This window comes from Protopterus annectens, chromosome 3.part1, assembly GCF_019279795.1.
Source record: "Protopterus annectens isolate FY-2018-M chromosome 3.part1, PAN1.0, whole genome shotgun sequence".
NCBI lineage: Eukaryota > Metazoa > Chordata > Ceratodontiformes > Protopteridae > Protopterus > Protopterus annectens.
The window spans coordinates 375,777,058-375,801,847 of NC_056732.1; the positions used below are offsets into that span (position 1 = coordinate 375,777,058).

Genomic DNA, 24,790 nt, shown 5'->3' on the forward strand with positions numbered 1-24,790 from the left:
TCAGAGCACAGTACCTTTCTCAGGATGCTGAAGGGGGAAGAGATGGAAAATATGAGGATGGTGACTGAACAGCACCAACAGGGGGACAGGAAATGGGCTTTCATGCTATGAGGGGTCCAAAGCTTAGAGAATAAGACGAGTATTGCTTTCCGTGTCATTACAGAAAATGTCAGCATTGCAAACATAACTAAAATTTGAGCATTAGTATAAGGACTAAGATGTGATTCTGCTGTGATATAGGCTACATGGAAAGCATTGGCTAAGTGTGTTTTGGTGGGGAGTTATGATACCAGTAGCTTTTCGGGCTGATATTTTCTGTTGACATGAACTGCGATCAGTGATGCATTGCATTCCACTGGTTTCCTGTCTGAATGAGCCTACATTAATTATTTCATGTCCATGAAGTGGATAACAGGAAGATATGTGGTTTTAAAACCTTACTCTGAGGCTTCTTCTTTTGCCAAGTCCATTTAATTTTTTTTTTATTTAAAAGGTTGTTAGCTGATGTGCATTCACATATATTATTTAGGGATCATTTTACCACTGCAGTGCTCAGACTTGTAGTATGAATAAGGCCCAGACTAAAATCAAACAGAAAGAGGCGGTAGTTTATAATAAATCACTGACCATATTCAAGAGCAGCTTGGATCTATTTATGAGAAATAGAGCATTTACTCCAGGACTGACCCCTGCACTACTAATGGACAGAGGCACCTCTTAAATGCTTTATCCTATACGTGTCCCCACAAATTAACTGTGATATGATCCCAGTTATTCTTATTATGGGTAGTATATAATTGTCAGCCATGGGGTGTGTAAAACAAATCTCTAACCAAATGGATATGTTAAGTCGAGCACAAAAGGGGAAAATGACTAAGCTTAAAGTAGCCCATAAGGGAAGCTAGCCTAGTACTTAACTATGAACCTATAAAGATACTGATATATCCTTGACATTTATTTAACATTTGTTAACTTCATCAGTAAATTATGGGAGATTGCCTATTTTCAGTGACAGTTCCCAACAGTACAGCAATGTGAACCAGTGAAGTATATTGCATTGGTGAATGACACAGGAACAGAAACGCCCAAGTATGCGCAAGAGTAGACCATTCTTGCTTGTAGAGGAGCACAGAATTAGTTGCATATGATAAAGGGACAGGATGTATCCTCAAGTAAACCAGTAGCAGTTTTGTTCATTTGTGACCTGGATAGATGTTTTAATTCAGTGGGTCTTTTTTAGTTACAACCCAGGAAAAAGAAAATCAGAACTTCATATATATCTTCATACAAATGAGTGATACTAGGCAGCTTGAAACAGGCAAGTGTAAAAATATTATGCTAAAAACTATTGATAAATCACTTAGTACATGGTAGATATAAGCAGGCAAGCATAGAAAATACAGGTAATGCAGACATTGTTGTCGATGGGTTTTTTGAAATGAAGCATCTCAAGTCTTTGTAAGGGGATAAAAATGAATGTATGCAGTATAGTAGTACATTCCAAAGCCTGGCCTCTCTAGTTCAGCACTGCTTTACTGCTGGAATGTTACCTAGTTTTGGTATAGGAAGAGACATCTGAGAGGAGGAATAAGAGGGATGTTGTTCTAGATTAACAGACTTATAATGGGGCATTGAGGGAGATGACTGCAGGAAAGAAGACCATCTTTCATTTATATGAGCCTGGAGCCCCTTCAGAATTCTGAAAATAGCTGGTCAGAGCCCACTTATAAAAAGTAATTTTTTGAAAACATTTCGTATAGGGGACATTGACTGCTGCAAGTCCCATATCTAATTATTGAGTCAATATATTTAAGAGTATGAACAATTATCCTCTGCATTTACCACAGGTGAATTTGGATTTCCAAACTTCAGGAGTAAATACATTTTGGTGGGTCAGGTATGCTGACACTTTGGTGTCAATGACAGCATTGTGAAACATCTTGCAGAGATGGTCGAAGTCTTGTTGTGGTTGCTGTTGTGTAATTTGGTGGCAGTACAGAAATGCATCTGAGCTGTGGGTCAGTACTTAACTTGTGTGCCACAGGTTCTCTTTAACTTGCCAGTCTGTTTGAATGAATACAGCACCAAGGTTAGCATCACTGTTTGATGTAATTAAATGACTGCATGCTTATGTTAAATTCAACATTATACAATAACCCCTCATTAATATTAAAAAATGTGCACGCTGATTGGCAGCGTGCACGTTGTAAATCTGAGTTATAGTAATGGAAAAAGGTCCAGTCGCCCGGACTTTTTCCATTACTATAACTCTTTTTTTTGTTTACAGCAACGGAGAATGCAAGATCTCCGTTGCTTTACACTGTCTCGCTATGTTAAACGAGTTTAACATAGCGAGACAGCTTTAAAAAAACTCGCTATGTTAAACTCCTTTAACATAGTGAGACAGTTTCTAAAAAGCAACGGAGATCTTGCTTTCTCCTTGCTTTTTTCAAAACTGTCTCGCTATGTTAAATGGGTTTAACATAGCGAGACAGCTTTAAAAAAAGCTCTGTTGCTTTTTTTAAAGCTGTTTCGCTATGTTAAACCCATTTAACATAGCAAAACAGTTTGTAAAAAGCAACGGAGATCTTGCTTTCTCCGTTGCTTTTGCCCACAGCTCTGATGTACTACGTGGGCATACGCATGCGCAGTACATCAGAACTGCTGCAGAATACCAGACAGCTGCGAAAGGGCAGCAAGGAGGCATTATACAATGCCATTATTTAAGAAAAGTAGTTATTTTTTTTCTTAAATAATGTCATTGTATAATAGCAATAACTCACTTCTGGGTGTGGGTAATGCTGGATTTACCCACGGTTGGCTTTGTTTGGCCACTCGGGCTTCGCCCTCATGACCAAACCACACCAACCGTGGGTAAATCCAGCATTACCCACACCCAGGCGTGGGTTATTGCTATATTATTAGTCACATGATTGAGGTTCAAGAAGAGAAATGGTTTCTGATTTTCTTGTTTGCTGCAGTGAAATCAATGTTCTTCATTTAAGGCTGAGTTTTGCTGTGAATACATTTACTGTATCATTGTACATTAGCCAAAAACATAGCACATCCTTCAATTTCAGTTGTTACAACAGACTTCTGAGATGGGCACTGTATGCTTATGCATGGTTCATGGTGATTGTTAGGTAGTTATAGGCCAGGGGTCTGCAACCTTCACTATCAAAAGAGCCATTATGGCCTTTCTACTACCAAATAAAATTCATCTGGAACCACAAAGCATATCTGACCCATAAAATGAAGATAACATAGTGTATTACATTTTATATATAGTTATTATACTATATATGTATATATATATATATATATATATATATATATATATATATAAAAGAACTAAGTTTATAAGAGCAGTATTTAAAATCCGTCCCTATTTTTGTTCCTTTGTTGAGATTTTTATTGGGATCGCTCGATTGGTGTGTGTGTGTGTGTGTGTGTGTGTGTGTGTGTGTGTGTGTGTGTGTGTGTGTGTGTGAGAGAGAGAGAGATACCTTTCATCCTCTTAGAGCAAGAAATCTGGACAAAGTCATAAATAATGGGGGAGACAAAGGCCTAAAAATAGTGACACTTTTTAAATATTGCTCTTAAAAATTAGAAAGTTGATAGAACAGGTTTTGCATTGGCATGAATTTTCTGAAGAGTATGAAGTCTGAAGCTGAAACGTATGTCTGTTTTCTGACTTCAGCTCTAAATAATTTGTCAGTGATTTGCCAGAAAACCAGAATTTTATGAGAAACAGATCAAAAATATGAGGCAAAAATCAGGACATTCTACGAAAATCTGTACAGCTGACAGGTAACTATGTCTGGAAAATGCATGTTAACGAAATCACTGTTAGTCAAGCAAGTTTAAACATTTATAAGAACAATATTTAAAATCTGTCCCTAGTTTTCTTCCTTTTTCCCTCTTTATTTGTGGCTGTGTCCAGATTTATTGTAGTTAAAAGTTTCAGAGGTATGGTGGAGAGGTATGGAAACCTTTCAGGAGATGCTGATGCTGCCAAGGAATTGCTCAATCAATTTCAGTGTATGTGGAATGCATGGTAAAAGAAACAATGTTATTCTAGCAAGTTTCTAAGATTATAAGAGCAATATTTAAAATCCATCACTTGATTGCTCTCTGTGTGTGTGTGTGTGTGTGTGTGTGTGTGTGTGTGTGTGTGTGTGTGTGTGTGTGTGTGTGTGTGTGTGTGTGTGGCAGAGTGGCCATTATTTTTCAACACTACAGGGAGCCACTGCAGAGGGGTGGAAGAGCCGCATGGGGTTCCAGACCCCTGTTATAGGCCTTTATCATTTTAAGCAAGATACTGTCTTTGCAGAAAGTAACCTGAAGGCAGGCTGATTCAGCAGCCTTGGAGAACTCTACCCCATCAAAATAGCACAGAAAACATGAGCACATAATGTTTTGCTGTGTTCGCAGTATATGGATGTTTATTGGGCAGTCTTGCTTGTTCATTTAGAAAAGGAAAGGGCATGTAAATTTTGTATATTTATGATGTAATGTCTTAACCCCCTCAAAAAAGTTAAATTATTAGACTCTTACTAATGCCATATAAGAAATTTCCAAGGAAACAGTTCTGGAAATCTAACCTGAACACTGTGCTGGTCAGAGTTCAGGACTAGAAGTCATCAAACAGAAATGGACTGAGGTTAACAGCTGTGAGATCTTGCCTTGACGTTATGAAAGTAAGACCTTATTTTATGGGAAACTTATTTAAATGGAGGAAAAAAACAGAAAATTCCTTATAATGAAGGATTTTATTGAAGATGATTAGCTCTTTCATCCAGTATAATAAAATCCTTCATTATCCGAAAATTTTTGTGCTGTTTTTTTTTTCCTACTTTTAAATAAAGAATTACTCTAAAAGTAAGGTGTTATTTTCATACAGTCTGGGCAGGGGATCTCACAGCTGTTGTCTCAGTCCTAATAATACTGATGCATTGATATTGTAACTTTACATTTATTTATTTCTTTACTTAATGAATGTATGTTAACTGAGCAGGTGAGCTAGTCTGAGGACCCTTTTAAGTCACTACACAATGAGGCCAGTGAGAAAGAAACAAAATACAAACATTAAAAAAAAACTGCATTCAAATAGAAAATACAAATACATTAAAATAACTGATAATTCTTCTGCTTACATATTTTGCATGAACTAAGTAGTACAGGTATGTGCAAATGCAACATAATATTTGCAAGACAAAGGTCAAAGTATAAAATATGTAATGTATATAATATATGTGTGTGTGTGTGTGTGTGTGTGTGTGTGTGTGTGTGTGTGTGTGTGTGTGTGTGTGTGTGTGTGTGTGTGTGTGTGTTTATTATTTATATTTGTTGACCGGGAAAGCCCACTGAATCGAAAGATTCATTTTCAGTGGAGGCCTGGGGAGAAAAAGCTCCAAAGAATACAGTAAACATTAAACAAAGTTAGTAGAACTTAAACAGCAAAGATTTATACATAGCAAATTTTGGCAGTTTAGATATACAGTATATGATAGGAGGCAAAAAGAAGGTAGTTCCATGACATTTTATCTACTATACGTTTATAGTCATGCAGCATAGAAAGGTATTTACCTTTCTTAAGTTTATGAATCAATTTGTGTGAATGTACTGAATAGAGCATCTTTTAAGGGGGTTTGTACAAATGCTTGCAGGTATATGTAAGGTTGTTGAGGTGATGTTTTAATGCTGATTTGAAAGTTTTTGTAGAGTCTAGTTGAGTAATTGAGGGTGGCATAGCATTCCAGAGTTTAGCTACTATATGGGAATAAAGGCAATGCTCAGCTCTCTTGTCTGGTTTGGTTATGGTTAGGAGTAGTTTAGTAGAAGACCTAAGATTGCGGGATGGATTATGTGTATGCACCATGTCTTGAAGAGAAGGGCAGTAGTTTGAGAGCTAGTGTGAGTTAGATGCAATATAGGTAATGGGGGAATTCAAGCCAATTTCAAGTTTTAATGGCTAGGCAGTGACAATGTGTTTGAGTTAGCATATTGGTGGCAAATTTTGTAGTAACATGATTGTAATTTAGTCATAAGTGATGTATGTAGGTTTGTGAAAATGGTGCTTCCATAAAGAAGGGAAGGGAGAAGTAGACTATTAGCAAGTTTTGTTTTGGTAGTCATATTCAGGAAGATTTTATGCCTGCAGAGCTTCTTGAAGTGGGTCTTTTTGATTGTGCTGATTCTGTGATACTAAAAAGAGAGTTTGTCATCAGTTGTTATGCCCTGTAGTTTTGATGTTTTAACAAGCTCAATTTCAGTATTGTTTTGTAAGAGTATCTTAAAGTCAGGCGTTATGGGTTTAGTAGAGAACAGTAAAAGTTTAGTTTTCTTGGGATTGAGTAGCAGTTGAGCATCACTTAGCCATGATTCTATGGATGTAAATGCTTTGAGTTGAGGTGTAAAGTTCTGAGAGGTTGTTAGAGGATGTAATTATGGTTGAATCGTCAGCGTATTGGATAAAGGTACTTTGTTGGGATGCTTTATGGAGATTAACGAATATATTAAAAAGCAGAGGCCCAACAACAGACCCTTGGGGAACTCCTGTGTTGTTGGTTAGATATTCTGATTGTTTATTTTGCCATTTGACCGATTGTTTTCTATTGTGAAGATAATTTTGAAACTAAGTAATATGTGAGGAGCAGTTTAGAGACTCAAGTTGTAACAGTAATTTGTGGTGTGACACTGTATCAAAAGCCTTTGATAGGTCAAGCAAAATAACAGTAGTCAATAGACCAGCATCAAGTGCTTTGTTTACAGTATTGGTAAAAGTAGGGCTGTGGTAGTGCTGTGCGATGGCCGAAAACCGTGTTGTGTGGCTGATAGTAAGTTATTGGTAAGTTGCTTTAGCAGTCGATAGTGTATAGTCTTTTCTAGAATTTTTGACAGAATAGAAAGAACAGAGATAGGTCAGTAATTGGAGAGGTCATTGCTGTTGCCACCCTTGTGGAGAGGAGTTATAATAGAGTTTTTCCAGAGTTGAGGGATGTATGATTCAGAAATAGATCAATTTATAAGAATGCTGACAGGGTAGGCTATAGCAGTGGCAGAAAGTCTTAGGTATTCTGCTGGAAGTTCATAGGAGGAGGGGGAGGAATGCTTTAGTTTTTTTAGTAGTTTGTGCACTAGAGTGGTAGATACAGGTTGTATAGCAAAAGAGGGAGGGGTTGGACTTATTAGTAGAAGCATAATTAGAAGGGGGAGTTGGAGGGAGAATGAACATGGGAATAGTAATTATTATTTTGGTACAATTTGGATTTGTGTTGGCTTTTTGAGAAAAATCATTTACAGGTTTTTGAAGGGTGTCAATAAAATGAGAATTGGATGTTTGGGCAATCTCTTGTGGGTCTTTGTCTGGGAATGGTGTGGGATTGTGCTGGGTTCCTGGATTGAGAAGTGAGGAGACAGATTTACAAGATAGTTTGGGGTTGTTCCGTTGGTTAGAAAGTTGAGTAGAGAAGCTTTTTTTGTCTTGGATAATTTGTTTTTTGGCACTATTGTGGATTTGCCTAAATACAAGTTTGTTTTGTGGAGTTCTGTTTTTCCAGCATTCTTTCCAGGCTTTATCTCTAGAAGTAAGTAATTGTTTAGTTTGTTTTGTTAACCAACGGGCATGGTTATTTCTGATTATTTTAGTACGTAAGGGGCAAGACTGTTAAGGGTGTCAAGGAAGACCTTGCTAAAGTAGTTAACTGCATCATGTAATAGTAGTATCTTGGTTGGATTCCAATTATGGGATTTTAGAATATCTATAAATGTTTTAGTTTAATTGGGTAAGGTTCCTTGATATATTAAGGGAATATACTTTACCTATTTGTTTGGGTTTCTAAGGGTAAAGGCAGGTAAGTGATCACTGAAGGTATTGGGGAGTATTCCAGACTTGGCATATTTCTGAGGGTGGGAGACAAGTATCCAGTCTAAGATAGACTCAGCTTGTTTATTTACCATACTTGCTGGGTCTGTGATTAGTTGAGTGAAGTTATACAGGTTGATGCTGTTTGAGGGGGGGTTAGAGATGATAGTTTGCCAATTAATATTAGTATCACCAAGGATGATGGTTTAATTTGATATATTATGGGACATCCAGGATAAGACCGCTTCAAGCATGGGTATGTTTTGACCAGGGAGGATGTAAAGTACAGCAATACATTTTTTGCTACAGAAATGTAGATTAGCCAATAGTAGTTCTATATTTGAGAAGCTAGGAATGGATTTGAAATATGGTGTAACAGATAAGGTGTCACTGTATAGTAATGCAGTGCCACCTCCTTTTTTGTGGAGTCGATCTAGTCTAAGAATATTGAAACCTGATGGGATTATTTTTGTGTCAGATATATGGGGCTTTAGCCATGTTTCTGTAAGCGCTACAATGTATGGGGGAATAGTGAGTAAGCCAGGCTTGGAGTTTTGTTATTTTGTTACAGATACTTCTTGCGTTAATAGTTGTTATGTAAAGGTTTTGGTATTAGAAGAGTGGTTATTGGTAGATGGTTTCAATGGTCCAGGATTGGGGTGAATGTCACCACACTGTGGATGGACCTGAGACTAGTTAAATAGGGAGGAGAGGTGTTGGGATAACGAGAGAGGTCTGAAAAGGGGGTGACAGTACATTTTCTGTTTGGTTGTAGCAGCAAATAATTTTGTTTTTGTCAGGTGACAGGTAAAGCAATTAAATAGTGAGGGAGAGATGTGGGCAAAACTATGTATAGTAGTAGGATATTCTGTGTACATAGTGGGAGATTTTGAAGCTGTGGAATATTATGTGGTGTGGTGGGACGCAGGGTGGGAAAGACAACAGAGTGTGATTAGAAGGGTGATCATAATGTAGTAAGTTAGGGTTGATGTATAATACATTTTGAACAAGATGGAGGTAAGGAAAGTTAGAGGAGGGATGGGAAGTAGTATATTAAGTGGGGTAATGGGAAAAGTGGATCAAGTAGGCAGATACAAAGGTGTGAGTTAAAGTAGTGAGTGGAAGGTGTTAATTATGCAAGGCATATGACTGGTTGATAGAATAGAGGGGCGGGGAACAGGAAGTATAAATGTAGGAGAAGAGTGGGTGGGAATGAGAGTAGGGTAGGGGAGCAGAGTGAACCCGCATCGGAGGGTGAACTGAGCAGGTTGCACCGAGATCGGAAAGAGTGGAAAAGCAGAAAGCAACTACAGGGAAAAAAAACTATCACAATTGCGGAACTCAGAGAGGTGGGTGAAATGTGTGGCTGGTGAGGTGATTGTAAGGACGGCTAGGCAGGAGGGAAAAACAAGACATCTGGGGCAGTAGCAAGTAATAGAAAATGAGATACTGAACCCCCTATCCTACTTTTTTTCACTAACTTACATAGCAAAAGGCGAAGATCTGGGTGAGACAATCTAAAGGGATGTCAGATAAGCAGGGCAGTCTAGGGATGTATCATGAAAAGCTTTAGGTAGGAGGGGAAGAAGAAAGATAATAAAAACACTACGGGAAGGGGCAGAAATAAGCAGGGCAAACTGGGGATTTATCATGAACAGTTATAGTAGTGGGGGAAGGAGAAAGATAATAAAATGCTACAGGAAGGGGCAGAATAAAGTAATGTGTTACTTTAAGGGTTACCGAGGAACCCGAGTTGAGTGCTCCCACATGAACTAAACAGAATTTCCAAAAAAGCTAAGCAGAGACACAGTACATACATTAGCTGCTAGTTTTAGTATTTCTTGGAGTTTACAATCCCCATGGTTTGGAAGTGGACCCATTTACTAGTGTTAGTAGGTAGAGCCTCTGGAGGGCTGACTATCATTGCAGTGATTAGGTAAAAAACTGGGGAGAGAGAATAATAGAAATGAGGTGAGGAAAAAACTAGCTAGTTTACAAATTAACACATTGCACACAAATTGAAACACAACTAAACATGTAAAGTGATGGAGCAAAACTACAGTAGGTATGTACGACAGTAAGTACATAAGTAAGTATTTTATATATATATATATATATATATATATATATATATATATATAAATATATGTATATATATATAAATATATGTATATATATCTATATATCTATATATATATATATATATATATATAAATATACGTTTAAAATATATACATATACATGTGTATGAAAATTTCCAACTGAACCAGCATTTGCATGTTGACAGTGCACTGTGGATTTTCCACAGCACACTCACAACCTTAATGTCTAAAAGTGAAGGGTCCCTTGTCTTACTTCGGGTTACATGGCTGAACACTGAATTGAACAGTATTTGGAAACTGATGTTGGTCTGGTTCACTATTTTATTTTGTGTTTCCTTTGTATTAGACACTTGAATATCCGGCTGTAGTTGTATGCCATTAGGGTACTGCTTTGAACAATAAAAGGAAATAAAGGAAAAATAAAAAGTGGGATGACTGGTACTGTGACTGTAAAGTTAAACATTGATTTAACAGGCTTTTGTTTCCATTAGCTTTTAGAATATGTCCAAGAACAGCCATGGAAATACCCATCTAGCTCTGAGTGGTGGAAAATTCTAAAAGATAAAATTAAGGAAAATGAAGATGCTTCCCAGGTAACTCCTCCTGACTGAATGAGTAACTTTATTTTTGACTTCTGTGAGATTCAAAAATATGTTTACTAGTTTATCACATTTGCATTTTAAGGGCAAATCCAGTCACTGTCTTTGGATAGATCTGATTTTTGGTACTTTGAAGTAACTGTCCCATGTATTCCTGGTACGAATACAACTTGGTTAGTGTAAATTGCCTGTAAATATCTGCAAGCATGCATCCCTGTGGATGCTCTGTTGTATTTCCTGAAGCAGTAAGTAACACACACACATGTATTGCATCTCTTACATGACATGTCAGTGTGGCATTATGTTGTGCGCATACAAAACAAACTGCTGAAGAGACTGGTTCATGTGCAAGATTCACCACTAATTAAAAAAGCAACAGAATGTGGACTGAACTAGTGATGCAGCAGCCATGAAAATAATCCTCATGCTTCCAAAGACTGATGCTTGTTTAAGTAGAATATTGACATAAAAAAATATATAAATTAATTTACAAAAAAAAGACTTTCATATTTTATAAACATTGGTATTACGAAACAAGTTATGCTGTGTGATTCTGGGCCAGGAAAAGCAGACCTCAAAGATAATATAGTATGATTTTTGACAGCAGAATGAATTCCTTTTCAAAGGCTACAGTTAAAACATTTATACTTTAAAGTGATTTAATAATGTTCAGATATCATGACAGTTAATATACAACAGAGTTCATATGTAAGTGTTATTTTAAAAGGAGCAATATTAAATTATAGATCAAGTTAATGACATTAAAAAGTGATTTTTTTTTTTTTTTTTACATTAAACTTTATTTCACCACTTGATCTGCAGTCTTTTATGCTTGGCCACTATCTGCAGTGGATGACAGTAGAGGAAGATAATCAAATAAGACTTCTTGTGAAGTCCTTCAAAGCAAACTACAAATCCAAATTAGCTTCCTCAGCTAAGGACAACAATAAGGCGTTCTTTAGTTACATCCGTAACCTAAAAGGAAACACCCAGATTTGTGCCAAAGTGGTAGTTAATGATATCACATATACTGAGCCTGTGGACACAGCTGACCTGTTGGCTGACACGTTCTGTGAAAACTTCACTCCCCTGTCCCCACCACATGTCCCCTATGACATCCCTACCACGTGTCCCTTACCTTGTATCTCTAAGGAGGAGGTCATAAATGCCCTCTCTAAGCCCAAAGACACAGCCTCTATGGGACCTGATAACATCCTAGGTTGCATCCTACATGGACTCCAAGAATTAGCAGTACCATTGGGTACTCTTTTTAATCATAGTCTAAGCACTGGCTTTATCCCAGCTGAATGGAAAGCGGCCACCGTTATTCCCTTGTACAAAGGTAAAGCTTCCACTGACCCCAGGAACTATAGCCTGACTAGCCTTATCTATAAAGTCATGGGGCGAATTATCATGGAGCAAAGTATCATGGACCATATCAACAAAGGTATAGGTAATCTCCAAACACTTGACCCTACTCAGTTTGAATTTGTCAAAGGGAGATCATGCCTGTTAACCTGGTGGACTACTTTGAAACAGTCACCAAGGCCGTAAACAAGGAGAAATCTGTACATACAACCTATCTAGACTTAACCAAGGCTTTTGACACTATCCCCCATTCAGGCATCACTAACAAAGTCACGCAGCTAGTTATCAACCTTTATATCGTTAAATGGGTTGCTAACTGGCTCACTGATAGAACCTATATAGTCAAAATAGAGGAATATCCACCTCTAACATCCGACCTGTAACTAGTGGTGTTCCACGGGGATCAGTCCTGGGACCTCTACTGTCTGGAATCTATTTTTCCAAAGTACTAGCAAAAACTAAAGGTCTGTGGCTGACAAAGTTTACTGATGACTGCAAACTGGGAGCGGTCATAGAATCTCCAAATGATGTCAACATCCTACAAGAGGGTCTTGCACAAACAAATGATTGGCGCCAAAGTCATGGCCTTAAACTGAATGTGAAAAAATGTGTTATCCCTTTCATTAAGAGCAATGTTTCTGCTGACTACTACATCAATAGCAACACCCTAAATATGTACTCAGTGGTGAGAGACCTGGGCACACAGGTTGACAGCAATCTTACCTTTGATCACCATGTCTCAACAGTGGGAAGAAGGGGATTTTAAATTGTTCATCTCATAAGTAAGGGCATTGCCTCCAGAAAAAAAGAAGTTATAACCTCCCTGTACTCTTCCCTCATCAGACCAATAATTGAGTATAATGCCCCTTTTGGTATGTACCTTTCCAAGCACCTGCAGCAATTGCAGAAACCACAGAAGTTCATCATAAGGAAAATTCAATGTCTTCAGCATCTGAAATCACTGTCACTTTATTCTCTTTCATGCAAACTACTAAGACGTAATCTCTGCTTTCCATATAAGACAATTTATGCCCTTGTTTTATTGGAAATGCTACATATCAGCAAGTCAAGTGGTACACAGGCTACTCACTGTAAAGACCTTAACTGGTATGTGACATTAATAGAACCTGCTGAAGGGACAGATTTGTCTCCCAGACGTTACCACACCTTTAGAACAGACTCCCACTTCATGTCAAACACCTTGTTGGCCTTCTTCAAACGCAGTCTGGATGATTGGATGGGTAACCATAAATTCACCCTGGGGTTCCACCTGTGTCCCTTTTGGACATGGGCATTAGATGCTGATCATGGAAATAAGGGTAGAACTTTGTTTGATCCTATGAAGATATAGACATAGTTCATCTGTTTCAGAGTTCTATCCTGTGTCTGTGCTCTTATTTTTCTGTCCCAGTCCAATGCAATGCCTACAGTATTACCAAGGCTGCATTTAGCCACTGGTTAGTCTCCTGACCCCTTCTACTGCTTCACTCATGGACAGGACCCCAACATACTTCAGATCTTCCATTTGACATTGCTGCTGCCCTTTCACCTGCAGACTGCAGTCTAGTTTTTCAGGGAAGGAACTATGGTCTCAAATTTGGAGATGCTTATCTCTGTCTTATCCTCATCACATTTAGCAGTGAACCACTCCAGCTCACATCAGAGAGTGCAGTTGCTTGTGGTCAAGATGGGCACATCATCTGCAAACAGAAAACATGTGAATCTCACATCCTCAAACTAGATACTCTGCAAATATTCAATGTATCTGGAAATTCTGTCCATGAAAATGACAACTAGAAGGGGAGACAAGATGCTACCCTGCCAGAAGTCCTGGGCCATCTTCAAACATAGTTGACTTAACACAGAAAATATAAACACAAGCATCACTCTAAAAATACAGGACTGAATGTCATGCCACAGAGGCCTTTAACAATACACTTTATGGGACTTGTGACATGTCATTCTGGGATGCACAAATCAGAACAAATACTGGTAAAACAAAATAGAGGCAGTCACAGAAGATGAATCCTATTACCCATTATGCTTAGAACTGTGCATTATGAATCAAACTGACTGAGATATTATTCTATTACTCCAGTAGTGGGAGGAGTTAAACTTAAAATGGCACTGATCCCTTCTAATCCTTCTGTTATGGACAGGGCCCCTTTTGGTACTGTTCTTATGCAAGAGTATGAGAAAACATTTTATGTAGTAAAGACCTATAGCAGTTAGAAAGTGTCTTAGCTGGGCAAAATAACTGTGACTGTGGCACATGAAGACACCCCACATAATATGAACTTGATGTATATGACTCAAGAGGGGCCAAAGTGGTCTGGTAATGAATGGATGACAATAATACAACCAAGCTGAGACTATTAAGAAGCTGTAGGTGGCAGCTACAGACAGTAACAAACCTGACATATCTTAAACACTGCTGTGATTAGTGCCATACATACCTCAGTGCAAGAAATCTGACAAAGACTGACAAATGAGGGGACAGAGACCCAAAAATAGGTGCATATTTTAAATATTACTCTTATAAGCTTAGAAAGTTGCTAGAGTAACAGGATTTGTTTTAACACACATTTTCTGAAGGATTTGAAGTCTGAAACTGAAATGTATGTCATTATTTAGTGACTTCATTCCTCAGATCATATCAGTAATTTGTCAGGAAAAACACAGATTTTATTAGGAAGAGACCAAAAATATGAGCCAAAAATCGGGACATCCTGTGAAAATCTGCACAGTTGAGAGGTTTGGTGCCATATGCCAAAAACATGTTTTGCAAGGAAAGCGGGACACAGAAGGGCATAACAGCAAAGAATTAAGTAGAGCCAACAACTACCTCAAACTTCAGTAAAAGCAGGACAGTATAGGATATAGGTGCATACTTGGATATGCTACAGTGATTTGCATGTCATATGATACATTGAAGTTCCAGAGAATTCAGTTCGAATATAGGTCTAATAGAAGGTGCATCTCTGTTTGTATTTTAAGTATTGTGACAAAACCTAGTGTCACAGAGTGAAGAGATATCTACTAGAACTGAAGATGTATATCCGCAGAAGTTAGAAAACATATTAGTTCCCAAAAATCTCCGTATTTGGAACTACAAAGCTATAATTTTCAATGGAAATTTCCCAACTGCAAGTACCTGTAATTGTTATTGAAAGGGAGTTTGACAGAAAGCTGGAGCTTTGCTTCCAGAAGTTTGATGTATTCCTAAATGCAGGTGGTTTATGTGAATAATCTGAAGAGGTCCAGTGTGCAATATTACTGCAGTTGCTGAGGAAGTAGTCATAAAGGTGTTTAGCTCTTTTACTATTCAGGAAAATAAGAAAAAAAATAGCAGCAGTTGGAGATTAATTCAAGAATATCCACCAGCCAGAAAATATTGGTTATTATTAGACATTTATTTTTTACAAGAGAGCAAGTCCTCCAAAAACTATAGATGTATATGTTAGCAAACCGAAGAACAAAGCCGAATACAGTGAATTTGATGAGAGACAGAACAGTGTGTGCTAACAGAAATGATAAAACAAGCAATAGACTTTTAAGAGAAATACACCTGATATCTACAAAAGTTGCGAATGTATATAGAGCAAGACAAATTAGTATTATACAGTTGAAAACATTAACTGATGAAATTAAGGCATGCAGGATAAAATGTAAACCATGTAATAAGGTAGAAATTAGAAATAAAGTCAGGATGCATTGCAACAAGAATGGCACAAAAATAAAACAAGTGTACCATGTATTGTAACAAACAGAGGATCTAGGATCGAGGCGAGAGAAAATATTGCAGCTGATAATTAAGGCGTGCAGTAGATGTGGATATAAGAATGAGAAGAGTGATACAGCTGTTAATCAGTGCAGCAGAATCTGTGATAGAAAAGAACATTTGCAAAGATGTGTAAATGCAAAAACAAGTGTCCAAAAGAACTTAAATGCTGTCAAACATCCATTCATCAGCATTCATCTAAGATTTGTAAAATCAAAAACAAGTGTTCAAAAGTATTTGCATGGTGTTGAACATCAATCCCTCTACTTTCTGTAAACCCACTTTATCCTTTACAGTTGTTAGAATAGTGGAGCCCATCCTGGCATTCATAGGGTGCAAGATATTGAAAGCTATGCTGGGTGGTGTGCCAGTCTAGTGCAGAACACACTCTTACTACATTCACACCTATGGGTAATTTGTGGAATGCCAGTTTACTTACTGTATATCTTTGGGAGGTGAAAGGAAACTAAAGCACCTGAAGAAAACACAACTCCAGACAAATGACACCTTGGCCAAGAATTGAACCAAAAAAACCTCTAACGATGAGTCAGTAGAACTACTTGCTGCATTATTGCACCACCTTGTATTGTTTTTAACACCTTTATTGAATTATCACTTAAGACATAGACAAACATACATTTATATAAAAGAAAACAAACAGTTTTTAACATATTCCCAGTTGTAAACATTATATATCACAGATATTCTTTTGTATAATTAGCATCAATCCAACATTACATGAATTGGTCAGTTCCTGCCTTCCCTAAAACCTCACTTCTCTTCCAAAGCATTCTGCATGTATTGTTCCCAAAATTTCCATTTTTTTTTTCTATGTTATTTGTTCCCACCATTTTGAAAAGATCCTGCTTCCAGTTCTTTTATCTGTGTTACAGTATTCATTACTTCAAATACAGTTAGTTGGTTTAGACTTTGAGTTACAGTTTCTAGTAATTGCTTTTTGGCAGCCACCAGAATTAAGCTTGACAGGGTCTTACTATGTCTAGGCAATTCAGATCCTGTATCCCATCTTAAAAAAAATGATTTCCTTAGTTATGCCCATTTGCTCACCCAATATATTCTCTCAAAATATTCTCTAGGGAATTTTTAAAGTCTGGCAAATCATTACTCTCTCAAAACATATGTTCCCAGTTACCTCTTTCTTTCCCATCACACCACCAACATTTATTTAATTTATTTATTTGTCTTTTTTGACCAGGATAGTCCAACTGGGATGGACATGCCCTTTTTTCTGTGGAAGCCTGGGGAGAAAAGTTCCACATTTATGTTCTTAAGTTACAAGTGTTCACAATACATAGACATTTTTATTACAGTATTATACATTGTAGATAGTGTTGTGTCTTGGATTGATATAAAGTGCAATTAAACATGGTAATTAGCTGTTTAGAAAAAGGATAAGTACAGGAAGAAAAAAAATATAAAACAAATGGAAAAATAATTCATTTACATTTCGTTTTGTAGTTACAAAATGGAGGCAAAAATGAGAGAGAAAAATAAGCTAGTTTCAGAGGAGAGGGAAAAACAATAGAGAAATACTGCTTGTTTACAGTAGGCAAGAAAAGTGAAATTGCACTAAGCTCATCATCTTGATGGGTTCCATATGTGATAAGTTAGGAAGGGAGAGGTATGTTTTTTGTTGTAGGTACAGTAGCTTAATAAGTTACTTTGGTAGGTATTAACCAAGTGAAGAGAAAGAGCAGAGTCAGGAGAGTTGTAGGTGCTGTTTTAGTAGGCTTTTAAAACTTTTGTTGTTTTCTGTAAGATATAGCTGTAGTGGAATGGAGTTGCACAGTTTTGTAGTACAGTAAGAGTATAGTGAATTTCCCGCAGAGTTTTTTTGATTTGTTTACAGCTAGGAGGGATTTGTTGTTCTAGTCTCAAGCAACCATCTGGCACACTACTTTTTTCATCATGCAACCCCCTGAGTGACTGATTAAGAAATCGTACTGCCTTGGAAGTAAATGCTAAACCATGGGAATCTACATTTACTACTGCTTGTTAACTGTATGTGATTTCCAGATATAATTAAAAGCACCTGTGTTTCTAACTAACCGCAGCACATCACTGGAACTCTTTTTATATCCCCCCATTTATTTGGCTGCCCTTTTCAATTCAGTACCACTTGGTGCCATTCACTTCGTATTGTTTATTTAAAAAGACCGCACAAACTGTATTGAGTCTTCTGCTGGCTACAACTAGAACAACAAGGTTTAACTGCATAGTGGGCTTTGTTAGGTTTATTGGCTGGCTACCTATCTCACAAGACTCATGAAGTTTGTTGCTTTACTTTCAGATTGTTTCTGTTGCTGTCTATTGCAATCTACAATCTCTGCCCACTATGTTCCGCCCTCGCTACATTCGGGCCTCACTCCGCTCCCCTACCATATCCCCATTCCCACCAACTCCCACATCAAACACAATTTATATCGCCTTAGCCACAGCCTTAGTTACCCTCCACCAATCACAGCTATCACTCAATCTATAAGTCCTCCTCCAAGCTCCAAGTCCAATTACGCACCCCCTTAACTCACCCCACCCACACCTCCATTATTCCCACTTACATCTGTCTCTCCCTACCATGCCTTTAGTATCCAAAATGTCCAAAATGTTAGCATATCTTACATTGTCTAGTCTTCTCCTGTCACACCTTGCTAGCCTCACCTCCTATCATCATGCAATTCCATGTCAGTGTCACAGTTTTAAGGCTCTCACTATCCACCCTCAGGAAACATGACTTTACTATTTCTGCATCATTAAACAATGTCACAGCACACCATTACTACATAATTCTACCTCTACCTAAACACAAAACTATTTCCCTAAAATATAGTCACCTTATAAAAAGATTTCTCAAATCCATAGTGGATATAGCAATAATTTAACACTAAGTGGTGATATACACCCTAGCCCTGGCCCTACTATAATTCCAAATAAGCCACAACCAAATCTGCAACAACATAAGTTTCTCAACTTACCCCACCACTAATCAGATCTACTTTTCTTAAATCTAAATATTAGAAGCATCTTAAACAAATCCCATGAACTTCATGCCACACCAGCCCACTACTCACCTGACATAGTCCTACTTACTGAAAACTGGCTTAAAACTCATATTAAAAACAATTAAGTTGCACCCCCAGGCTATAAAATGCACAGGGTAGATAGAACAAAAAAGGAGGAGGTCTAACCATTTTCTACAAAAAACATCTCATTCTTGAACACATTCATCCTACCTCTCCAGACTTTGGCAGAGCTGAAATTATACTAGGAAAACCTGAAATCAATACACATAAACAGCTTAACTTACTTGGCATTTACATACCCCCTGGAGGTAATTCATCTTCACTAGATCACATTCTCCAGTGGGCTTCAACCACCCTACCACAAGAAACTATCATCATGGAGGGGACCTCAGTATCAGCGGGACCTCCTGTAAGTAGATCACTACTATACGTATCAACCTTCATAGTTCCACTCAAGTCAACTGCTAACCCACAAGGATAGATAAGCATTCAAAAAGAGAATCCATTCTTGATTGGGTACTGACCAATAGGCACAATCCCTCTCTACTGGCAGGCTGTCTCCCAGATGGTCTAAGTGACCATTGCATCACCTTTCTCCTTAGAAAAAAAGACTCCTCAAAAATAGCATGCTAGATACATCACTATTAGTTGTAAAAAGAATTTCTGCCCCCAAGCTCTCATATCCACGCTAAAATCATGTGACTGGCAACCACTAATACATCTCCAACTTGATGAAGCCACGGACTACTTTAACGCTACTTTTTTAAACATTCTAGAGGAATTGGCTCCTACTAGGTCCATCAGAGCTAAATCAAACTGTGCTGCTTGGCTTTCTGCAGATACCAAATCACTTCAAAAACAGCAGGCTAAAGCATGGCACACTTGGCAAAAAGACAAATCTCGGATAACTAAACAAGCCTACCAGCAACTTGGAAACTTAGCCAAGAAAAAAATTAAACTAGACAAACTTAACTTCTACCATAACTCTCAAACTATATAACAATACAACCCCAAAACGTTCTGGGCCACTATCAACAAAATCCTCCATCCTGGCAATATCAGTACCCCATCCCCTACAACTCTAGATAACTTATGTCCCATCAAAATCATTTTCAACAAATATTTTACTGAATCTATTTTAGTTCTCACAAAGAATTCTACTAACATTCCCCTAGACTCTCTTAAACAGACCCCTAGCAACACTGCATTCTCCTTTCACCCATTTCCAGTTAATGATATAAAAAAAAACTATTAACTTAAACCCATCAGTCTAGCAGCTGATAAACTTCCCACTGAATTCCTAAAAATAGCCGCAGATGCCATTGCATACCCTGTCTGTATTCTAATAAATAGATCCATAAGTGAACAACAAATCCCATCAATCTGGAAAATTTTCCACATCATTCCTCTACACAAAGGGGGAAGCTCAACAGAAATTTCCAATTTCAGACCCATCGCTACCCTGTCCTCTCTTCTAAAATCCTCGAAAGATGCATCCATGCTCAAATGATGTCTCAACTAATCAACAACAACCTTCTTTCCAAGTTTCAGCATGGCTTTCGCCCCTATCATTATATCTCTACTGCCATTTTATCATTTACTGATACTATCAGTTATTATAGGAACAGTGGTCTTATAGTGTCCACTACTTTCCTTGACCTGTCAAAGACATTTGACACGGTCTGTCACTACAAACTTCTACATACTCTTATCAGAATTCAATCTTAGTTGCTCCATTGTCTGTCAACTGGTTCAAGGCATGTCTTACAGGAAGGACACGAGCTGTACTATGGCAAAACAATATATCTCCTCTACTTCCTGTGAACTTAGGTGTCCCACAGGGATCCATCCTTGGACCACGTCTTTTTACCCTCTTCACCAACAAACTTTTCATGGCCACCAGACAAACCTTCTCTCTTCCAATATGCAGATGATTCTACCTTAATTTGTGCAGCATCCTCTCTTCAACAATTTCAGTTAATAACCAAAGAAGCATTCTCTGAAGTTGAAAAATGATTATCTGACTCGCAACGCATTCTAAACCCCAACAAAACAAAACTTATGCTCTTTTTCCCCTGCAAACCTCCTGACCCCTCACCTCCTTTCTCTATATCTTTTGCCAACCTCACCATCATCACTCCTTCACCTCATACTAAGCTCCTAGGTGTAACTATTGACTGGTTACTTAAATTTGACCTACATATACCCCACACGATCAAAAAAGTTGATAAAAAAACTCTGCAGTTTTTATTGACACAAACCATACCTAACTAACTGTACTAAAGCCACCCTCGCAACTACTCGCCTAATCTCCACTCTCCTTTATGCCTCTTCCATCTTTACTAATCTAAAAAAGGGTGACCTCACAAAATTAGAAATCTGTTACAATAAAATAGCCAAATTTGCTACAGGCCTCAACTACAGATATCACCATTGCTTAGCACTCAGACTGGCTTGAACTTCCAAACTTGCTTACCTATAACCAACTTATCTCACTTCACACTATTATTCACCAACCCGAAAAGATCCTCACTCTTCAGAATCTTGTATGAACTTATAGTACCACACCCTTTTCGCTCAAGTAATAAAGCTTTATTAGCAATATCCAAAGTAAACAACACAGCTGGCCAAGCTGTGGAATGCCCTACTCCCTGACTTTACGATCTATTACTTCTAAACACCACTTTAAAAAAGAACTGAAAGCATTCTTGCTGCACTCCAAACTTTGTAACTGCCCCTGTCCCCCTTAGAATTTCTTTACACTCACCTCTTTCGCTTCACTCCTTCTGCTACTGGGGGTCTTCTAAACTAACTCAGGGCAGAACTGCCTCCAGCATATTATCTATTGTTATACTCTTAATGATTCCTTGAACTTTCTGTTTTTGTAATTATTTTTTTTTTACTTTTTCTCACTATGTACAATTGATATTATATAACCTTGTTGTTCTTTGTTATTGTTACATTTGTAAACTCATTTATGGAGATTTTCTCCCTGGGCCTCTGCTGAAAAAGGACCTGTTGTTATTGGAGCATATTGTTCCACTATTACTGTTTGGTTTCAGTATGTTTTTTTTAAAGAGGGGCAGCTATCTGGTTTATAGATAAGTCTGTGGGCTTTAGTGAGTTGAGAGTAGGTTAGCTGGTTTGGGAGTTCCAGACAGTTTAGTTCCTTCAGAACTGTGCATTGATGGATTTTGGTGGATGAGTATGTGGCAAATTTAGCTACTTTATTATAGCATGCTTCAAGTTTGGACATGAAGGCACTGGTCACATTTGTGAAAATGAGGGGTGCATACAGAAGAGTTGGGAGTAGGTATGTGGATGATATGGATCTTCTTGTGAATACTGTAAGATACTGCTATGCTCTATATAGGGACCTTAGTTTTGTATGTGTTGTTATGATAGCTTGAAGAATCTGTTGGTCATATTTGAGTGTCATCTATGATTACTCCACGTAGTCTGGCTTCAGTCGCAATTTCTATTGTTGTATTGTCATACGAGACAATGTAGAACTTATTTTTCTGATCATTTTACTGTTCTGGTATAAAGAGCATGAGTTTGGTCTTTTTACCATTTAGGAGTAGGTCTGCAGTGCTTAGTCAGGACTCTTCAGAGGAGAAGGACTCTTGGATGGTTTCTTGGAGAGTTTTTAGTGTTGAGGCAGAGCAGGTTATGGTTGCAACTTCTGCATACAGAGCTATGTTTGCCTGCTTGTATGCTGTATGGAGGTTGTTAATGAGTATGTTAAGTAGTAGTGGTCTCAAAATTGAGCCTTGTGGAACTCCAACTGACTGGGAGGAAGCAGAACTCATGATGGTTCATCAGGTTTCATTGTTGCAGTCCTGACTTGTGGGATTTCTCATTGTGGAAGCCCTTGGGTGGCTTGACTACCAGAGACTCAGTTCCCTCCTGCAGGAGCCAACAGGTGCCCTATCTGACATCACTACATTTAGGTATAAAGGGAGTCACCTGGCACCATGACCTTATTTCTTTCTTGCCATCAGAGCCAAAAGCAGAATGCCAATCAGTGAGTCAGTCAAGTATTTACCAAAGAAGGAAGACTCCTGAAAGCTAAGTACTGTGTTAGGGATCCTTTAGTGTGCCTTTTTGAGTAATATCTCAGAAAATTAATAACTGTCTCCACTGTGGCAAGCAGATACCACACTGGAACTTTCACACTTTTTGTGTGACTTGTTTGGGGCCAGAACACGACATTATCAAATTGTCAGCTTTGTGCTCCCTTTAATAGCACAATTATAAAGTGTAGGGCCGAGATTTGTGCTTGTTTTAATAGCAGAACTATAAAGAGTAGGGCTGAGATTCTACCTAGACATCTTAATGAGTCGTCAGGCCATTCATGTAGTTTGTCATCTACTGGTAGAAATGAAATAGATCTCCCTAGGCAGAAAAAGGAAAAGCACTTCAGGTTTAGTACCTCAGATGATGCTCACTCACTGTCAGCCAGTCCTGTTAGGCTTATCATTTTCGAAGAAGTTGAGGCACCTTTGCAATCCCAATCTATGTCTGAGGAGGTGGCACAGGCCTCTTATCAAGAGCCGTTTGGAGTCTGATATGCCTCCAGGTCCCTCTTCTTCCTTTCAAGCTGAAGGACTCTGTTCATCAGTTGGGTCTGGTACCGCTATGCAGGCTCCAGTTTCTGACTGTTGAAAGACTGACAGTGGCTTTTCTTGTCATCAAGAGATTTCTTCAGCTTACAGCTCATAGGAGTCGGTTGTCCGTCCGGGTGTGGAGGCCACCCACAAGAAAGCTACTCCCGCCCTGCCTCAGCCAGGCCTATTAGCTCCCACTCTGAGGCCTACAAACAAGACCTTATGAGGTTGGCTGAAGATTTCATCGCCTCCTTGATTAGATCCAGTCACCTTCCTCCCCCTGAGTCCTGCCCACGTAAGAGAAAAAGGGACACCCCTCCAGAAGAATTTTCTGATTCTTTGTACTTGGATGATGAAGTTGATCAGGAGGAATCCACCTTTGAAGAGGGTGTATCCATCACTTCCTATGGGGACTCTGACTCAGAGAAGAACTTTGCCTCAGCCACCAACCCCCCCCCCCCCAAGGATATTTTCTTTGGGGAAACTTTACATACCTTGTGGGAACGCTTCAAATGGGAAGCTTAAGACTACCTCCAAGCATAAAAAACAAGCAAAGCCAGTGGTAATCTCCAAAATAATTTATGTTAGCGCTTTCGTTGAACAAATAATCCAACTTCTTCAGACACAAAATGCAAATAAACCATTCCTTTTAAAATGTTTCAACAGGAAATGACATCAACAATAAATGGCATCACAAATAGTCAAATTACTCATAAAAATATAATTGTAAGATTCAATATTTATATAAAACTAGTATAAATAATTATGAAGTGTAAAAATCAACATGTGCAAACATTGTCAGTAAAAAAGTAAAAACAAATGTATGTATAATATAATTACCTCCCAAACAAAAAAAAAAAAAAAACAAAGGTAACAACTTAACAACAACTGGCCAGACATGTCATGGAATATGAAGGCCATTCCTTTCAATATATGGTTGTTGAGCAAGTAATAAAAAATAAAAGGGGTGGTCCATGGCAATTATTGTTAGAAAGTAGAGAATTATATTACCAACTTAAATTAAATGCTTCTGTTTTTCCTGGTCTCAGTGAGCATTACTCTTTGAAATGCATTTTAAAGTTGAAAGCACTTCAAAGGTAAAAAGTTGTTGTTACCTTTGTTTTTTTTGTTTTGTTTTTTTTTTGTTTGGGAGGTCGTTTTTTTTCCAGTACTGCATTTAATTTGGAACCTTTTTGTTTTTGTTCATAAAAACAGGAGAACATCTCAAAACCTTAACTATGTCTAGATATCTATTTTAGAATTTGCAAGTTATTGCTGATAATGGCATCAATACCACTCACACTAGGCATACTAGAATAGACATTTGTGAAGTTCTTACCATTAGTTTCAATGTTTCTAATACCAACATAGGTGCAATAGGTGTTGATTTTAGTGTCTGCTTGAACCAGACACCCTTGGGAA

General features: G+C 38.0%; 1 protein-coding gene across 1 annotated transcript in view; it reads left to right on the forward strand.

Moving 5' to 3' along the window:
- Positions 1-24,790, forward strand: part of HACL1 (2-hydroxyacyl-CoA lyase 1) — a gene marked incomplete in the record, with an annotated part of 1,125,147 nt that overhangs the window by 792,832 nt on the left and 307,525 nt on the right. Inside the window, 1 exon segment of the mRNA XM_044066839.1 lies at positions 10,461-10,562. Coding sequence (XP_043922774.1) covers positions 10,461-10,562 — 102 coding nt within the window.